The sequence below is a fragment of the Monopterus albus genome, unplaced genomic scaffold, assembly GCF_001952655.1.
Source record: "Monopterus albus unplaced genomic scaffold, M_albus_1.0 scaffold70.1, whole genome shotgun sequence".
Classification (NCBI taxonomy): domain Eukaryota; kingdom Metazoa; phylum Chordata; class Actinopteri; order Synbranchiformes; family Synbranchidae; genus Monopterus; species Monopterus albus.
In genome coordinates, this window is record NW_018127950.1 from 113,242 (window position 1) to 120,257 (window position 7,016).

The 7,016-nt window shown below is 40.2% G+C and overlaps 1 protein-coding gene across 1 annotated transcript in view; it reads right to left on the reverse strand.

Annotated features, from left to right (window-relative positions):
- Positions 1–2,264: 2,264 nt before the first annotated feature.
- Positions 2,265–7,016, reverse strand: part of slc25a39 (solute carrier family 25 member 39) — a 15,654-nt gene continuing 10,902 nt past the window's right edge. The window contains exons 7-12 of the mRNA XM_020605508.1: positions 5,673–5,797; positions 5,423–5,596; positions 4,650–4,759; positions 4,233–4,314; positions 3,299–3,379; positions 2,265–3,208 (exon numbers count right to left, since the gene is read on the reverse strand). Coding sequence (XP_020461164.1) covers positions 3,090–3,208; positions 3,299–3,379; positions 4,233–4,314; positions 4,650–4,759; positions 5,423–5,596; positions 5,673–5,797 — 691 coding nt within the window. The 3' untranslated portion in view covers positions 2,265–3,089. The remainder of the gene's footprint in view (positions 3,209–3,298; positions 3,380–4,232; positions 4,315–4,649; positions 4,760–5,422; positions 5,597–5,672; positions 5,798–7,016) is intronic.

The following is a 7,016-nucleotide window of genomic DNA, read 5'->3' on the forward strand; positions in this document are numbered from 1 at the left end:
GTTAAGTTGTATAAAAAAAAAAAAAGAAATAAAATGAAACGTAGCATTATAACTTCTTGTAATCAAAATAACTTAAAATGCCTATTACTCTGTTACCCCTTTTTGGCTGGTATAATAGTGTAAAAGATCTCCTAAACACAGATAGTCAAGACGATTAAAAATGTTTCTTTGATGGTTCTCCAAAACAACTGGTTTTCATACCTTTTCTCTTGTTTTTAACACCACACGGAGAGAAGAGACAGTGCTCTATCCGTGAATTTGCAAAGTTAAGCTTAACTAGAGCAATGTAGCACCCTACATCCTGTTTTGTCAAAATAACATCCCGTTTTTCAAAATAAAACCCAAAATACTTATAAGCGTAAAATAAAGATAAACATTGCTCAGAAATGACTAAAATTAAATTGTTACCCCCCTTTCTAGCCTGGTTACAATAGGTTTTTCCTTTTTTTTCTAAAGCTGTCTCCAAAACTGTCAAATGTTTTCCCCATAATGTTAAAACAAACGGATGAAATAAAATAAAATGTAGCATATGCATCATATCATTTTAGCACGTCATCGTATCATTTTACTCGCGCAGCTATATGTGTATATTTGTGGACCTCTGACCTGTCTGCTCCTGACCAGTCAAGCCCTGTTTTTCCACCATTCCGTGTATCCTTCCGTGTGGTCGCCATGACGCTGTTCCTTCTGGAGTTAAAACAGCAGAAACTTCTCCCCTAGGGAGCTATTAACACAACTGTAGCAAACTTCTTTTAGCTTGTTTCTTAAAATGGCATTTTGCAACTTTCTTGAGACACACATCCCTCTCACAGTGGCCACCAAGCAACAAGCATCTAAACACACATAGAAGTCCGGCCTTTATCTGGGTACACAAAGCGTTTTTAAGTGGGAACTCTTCCCTGAAGGAAAAACCACGATAGATTAACGGTTTTAAGATTAAGACCCCCAGACCATTTATTGCATGGTCGTAAACCTTTGTATGCCTTTTGGTTGCCAAACCAGATGTGACCTCGGACCAAAGGGCTGGTATCCTGATGTGAATTGTATCCTGTTTCCTTTATCTGTTTGAGCATCTGTCTTCTTTGTTGTGGGCTGAGTATAAGGACTCACACACTCCGTCCACTGAGCTTCCCTGTAACAGACTGCATTAGACACTCTGTTCAGAGAAACCTCCTTCCTGCAGGAATATGTAATAACTTTCAGAATTGATGTTAAGTATTTATTTTACACTCACTGAGCTTTAAAAGATATTTTTTCCACAACACCATTGACTGCTCATCAGAAACATACAGCTCCAGAACCAGGGATACCTGGATAAAGATGAAACACTCAGATTCCCGGCTCATTATTTCGGGGGATTTTAACAGAGCAAATCTTACTCCAGAATTGCCCACGAATTCTGTTTTTGAGGCCGCAGCTACAGGCCTGGCTGAGTATACTGACACAGTGCCATCATATATTAGCTTCTGTGAGGACATACTGTACGTGTGCCATTAAGACTCTGTGCATAAACAATAACAATAAACCCTGGTTCACAGTGAAGCTCAAACAGCCCTGTCATACCAAAGGCCTACAGGCGTAGGGACAAGACTGTGAATAACCAGGCTAGAAACACATTGACAAAGGAGATCAGAGTATCAAAGAGGAACTACTCTGAAAGGCTGAAAAATCCATGTCTGACCAACGAGCCATCATCAACGTGGAGGAGGAGTCTATGGAGCATCACCGGGTACCGGAGACTCAAATGTGACTTTAGCGGGGCACAGATCAATACTGGGGCACATGCCCCACTAGAAGGGGTCAGTGCCATTTTCAAATTCTTTAGGAAATAAATCACACATAGCATTTTAAAAAAACCAAGCTGCCTTAAGATTTATTACAATCTCATTAATAAAAAAAAAAAAGTAATTAACATTACACCTTTTAGGTCAAGGCAGTAATATTTTATGACCCAGTGTTGTAAAAGTTTTGATGTTATGGCTTTCATCCTCATCAGGTGGAAGTTTCGAAAGCCTTCTGATTTTTGCTTCACTTCTAAAAACTCTTCGCAAAACTTAAAAAGAATCATCATCTATGATTTTTTGGAAGGTGGATGCAATTGCTTTCACAGAAAATGTACATTAATTCCTGCCACGTATACCATAAAAAACATCAAATACATGCACAAATTAAAACTAATCTTTCAAAGTTTGCTTTAATTTTGCCACCAGGCCTCATATGCCATGACTTTCCTTCAATTATGATTACAAAAAAAGAGGCAAACATCCAATAAACAAAGCCATAACTTTATAATTTCATTTCACAAATCTTGTTCAAAATGTATGGTTTGTATGTGGCCAGCTCTAACCTGCAGACAAAACAGATATGTCAGGCATCTCCTCAGTAAATAAGTGTCATATGTTACTGCTACAGGAATGCAGGAGGGACAAATGTATTAACTAGCTTCTGTATTGAATGTGGCTATACACACCATGCATTTTGTCTCAGGCAATACAAAACATAAATGAGAACATATCCTCTGACTCCTACAGTACTGATGCAATTGCAGTGGGTTTGAAATTTCCTACCAAGTACTGAACCTTACACACCACTGTTCTGCATAGATCCACAGTTCCATCATTTCAACAGATGACACCGACTGCCTTGTCAGGACAGTGAGCAGTCAGTGTCTCCATCAAGGACAGCTGATATTAAACCTGCGACTTTCATGCCACGCTGAAATGACATCCTCTTTTTAAGATACCTGTAAAAACTAAACTCATCTATGCACACCAAGTCTGTGGTCCCAGTGCCCTTCAATATCCAGGTGTGCTGTTCAAGCTCCTTATTGTGGGCAAGGATTAGGTGTGTCTCAAGGTTTATCACAGTGCGAGTTAACAATTCAAGAAAAGAAAAGAAAAGAAAAAAAAGACTGGCAGGGAGCAATTGTCCTGATATGTGCATGAATCCTCTTTTTCAATGTTCACAATAAATCAGCTCTAGGCCCATCTGTTCCTCTAGATTGAGGAGACTTTGTCCCAGCTGCCCTGATGTAACACCTGCATGTGCTTCTGCCACTGAGAAACCCCCAGTGCCTCACAAAACAACCTTCAGGATCCCAGTCGCTCTCGGTCAAGGTTCCTCTTCTGGAAGAAGGCCTTTCCAAATTCATAGGAGCTTATCATAACAGCACAGGCCGGGGCCACTTTGATCACCCTGGGCATAAAACCTGGAGACAACACACAAAGATGTTTTTACTTTAGTTTCAGCAAAACAAATACTGTATTTTCACTTAATACAAGATAGCATAAGTGTGTACCTGCAAAAAGGCCCCTGTAGCCCAACTCGGCCCATATTTGCTTCATTATGTGCCATGTGGATGTCGTTTTCTTTAAGGAAACTAGAAGAAATGGGGAAAAGCTAGTATTAGGAAAAGTCCACATTGCATAGAAAATAAGCAAATACATTTCACACTTAATATTAAGTCAGTGGATGGGTGAGAGTCTTTAGCAATCCCATGACCGGATTCAATACTAATCCTTGGTGCCACAGTTGAATTCAGAATCAAGTCTGGATTTAATAAAAAGAAAGGGGGGGCACTACATGTGTGAGGGATGTACGAGTATGCAGCTTTCTATTCAACTACAATAATTTGGAGACATCTTGTAATCAACATCACTGAAACAGGCTATGGACTGAGTTAAATATTTTAGGAGAGGTGGACAGGAAACAGGGAGACAGAGGTGAAGACCTGCGACAAAGGTCAGACTCTGACTGCCAACGTCACACACATACCGTGCACCACAGTGTTACCATTCAGCTGTCAGGGTGCCCTAAATATTTCCTTTTGTAAAGTGATGTGTTGGTCAGCCAGTCTCACTTGTTAGTCCTGAGTTCGGTGCTCTGCTCTTCAAACGACAGTTTGTTGGTGATGGGGTACAAAATACTTCCCCTTTGTCTTGCAAAGTTAATAATTAAGTAATTAAATCCAAAATAAAGACAAATGTTATCTTTTTTGTAAATGAATTAAAAGATTACTTTAATACATATGCATCTGCATGTTGCACCATCCATGCAGTTCCATTAACATAAATGTTATGAACATGATTACTATGCATTCTTTAAAAAAAATGCCAGATGTCATTTATTCAATTCATGCACATAAAAGGTAACAAAATCGATTCCTACATGAATTGATTTTTTTTTCACCCTCCTCTAAAAGGTAACAAGTGCCTACATCCGTAGAAACAGACCTCCCAGTGTATCCATCTCCCCCAGCTGGATCTGTCTTCTTGTCTTCACCACGTCAAAAGGCAGTGTCAGGATTGCAGCAATCTAAACACCACGACAAACATGAACAGTGATATCCTGGACAATACACAGACAGGTGCAGTCTATAGTTACACGTCACACCCTTTGATGTTATCTGTGCATGAAGGATAGCTATTCATAACCAGGAGAGCAGCTGCTTAATCTTTGCTCATGAAATACGATGCTGTGGATATGGGTCAGACACTGGCCTGATTATCTGAACATATCCCCGACAACGCACTCAAGAACAACCTATGAAGAAATTTAAGAAAACACTTGCCAAGATGTTTGTGAATGTGGCCCATTGTGTGTTGCAGCAGAAGGTAAGTTGTGTGTTACCACCAATGGCGAGTACTCACAGCTCCAGAGACAGCTCCTGCAGTAAAGCTGATGGAGAAGTTGGCCTGAGGCAACTGGGACTGTTCACACAGCTGGGACTTGACCAGTTCATAGTTAAACCAGTACAAAGCTGCAAGCACACACACAAACAAGGGCATTTTTTCCCCAGCTTGTTGCTTTGCTTCTCATTAGTCATTTTAGACTTTGCCAAATAATAAGCAATGTGACAAACTACTCTTATTTCTGTTGGTGCTCTTGTTTTTTTTGTTTGTTTTTGTTTTCCCTGTTAAAGTGCATTTGGGGAGTTTTTCTTTTGGTTAGCCAAACTGAGGATCTAAAGATAGAGGCTGTTGTATACTGTACAGATTGAGGCAAATAAGTGTTTTGGGATATTGGCCAATATAAACAAAACAGTTGCCATCAGTAGGTGCCATAGACAAACAGAACACAAACATTTCAAATCAATCCCTTTGCAGATGCTTCTCTGCTGCCCAATTCTATGCTCAAAAGAGTTTCAAGAATGCAGCTAGTACAACATGGAAACAGTGTGTTAAGCAAGCACCGGATGAGAGGATGAAAGATGCAAGAGTAATCTGACAAGTTTCTATGGGGGATGACACATTTTCCCAGTGTAATTCTAACCATGATGACATTGGGTTTTCACAGTCACAGCCAGGGGACAGGTATTTCATATAGTTGGGTTTCTTTCTCCAAAACCCACTCAGCAATGTTAAATATGACTCATCTTTCAGAGATCATTAAATGATACTGTATTCTGTGGTACTGCCCTCACCAGAGAAGGGCACGTCTCTGAGAACAGTGGGTCCCCAGCCCCTCCACAGTGACAGCAGGCCATCCTGAGCCACGGCAGAGCGGACACACACTCGCAGCTCACTGTACGACAGCCGACTAGACTGCATCTTAGTCCTGAACAGCTCCAGAGGGCTGATCACTGTCACAGCACCCACTGTAGGAAGTCAAAAAAGCTGTTAACATATTACAGTCAAGACAAGTATGTGTGCTTGTGCTTGTAATGGACTTACATCTGGCCAGAGCACCAGCAACAAGGGGGATATGGGTGCCCTGAAAACCCAGACTGTATCTCAGAAAGTCCCGCAGCTGGTCGTAGCAGGTGAAGTAGATGACAGTGGCAGGTACTGCCATGACCCTACACTCACACACAGACACAAATAAACAAGGGATTCAAGGGCTGGACACCCCTTCCATATCAACAGAAACTTTCCACATCAACAAATATGTAAATCTGTCACTTGCATTTTGGCCTTTTATTAAATAATTGAACACATAAAGGCTCCTTCCTGACAGCTGCTGCTTAAAAACCATCTGCAAAAACGTGTACTATAATAAAATTATTTGAACATTATCATGATTTGTTCAGAGCACTTTCTAAATGAACATTCAGAATTGAATGGATTTAAATAATAAATATTAGATTTATAAAGGAAATACTCCAAGTAAAACAATGGTAAAATACCAAATATCAGAGTAAAGTGGTTGTCGGCCACTTTCAGTGTTGCTATGCACTGAAGCCCCATACCTTATTCACTCTATGCTGCTCTTCAGTTCTGACACATTTATTCTCCAAGTAATTTCAACATTTTCTGGACAAGAGTTTTGATACTCACAGTGTTGGCGGCAACCCGCTCCACAAAGACCTGAGTCCTTCATAGCGAGCGATTTTCACAAAAGCATCCTGTGGCACAAGCAAGCAAACAAATGTGAAAAATCTCAAATCATATTCTGGGGAAAATAAACTGTAATTAAAACAAAGCTGCCTATGTGTGCAGCCCCTATGCTAGTACTCACAAGAGTCCCACTGAAATGTGTTGATGTTTTATACCAGCTGGTGGAACTGGTTCTATTCTGACAAACATAGATGTGATCCATCAGTCCGTTACAATACAGGAAGCACTTCCCTGTAAGAAACAGAACCAGCAGTTGACAGCGTATAATAACTGCATGGCCCAGGTCTTCAGATTTTCCAGACGATCACAAAATAATTTATTAAAAAACAACTTTGTGGTGCAATATATCAGTGTAATTAGAATGACAAAATCTGTAGTATCCATGTTTTCTAAAGTGAGTTACACAACAGAGGAAGGTGATTAATAATACTGTACATATGATGGCAACAACCAAAGAGCCACTGCCAAGGTAACACCAGGGCTGTCCTTGTCACCGCTTACCCTGCCTGTTTATTTAAGGCTGGTTTGGGATAAACTGTTGCCAAAACCCTCAAAGAATCATTTCACAACCTGATCCTAATTGTAGTTTCACAGTAGAACAGTTACAAACAATATAATTGCTAACGATGCTTTGCCTTGCAGTATCAAATCAAGTCAATCAAACTTATGTATATAGCACTA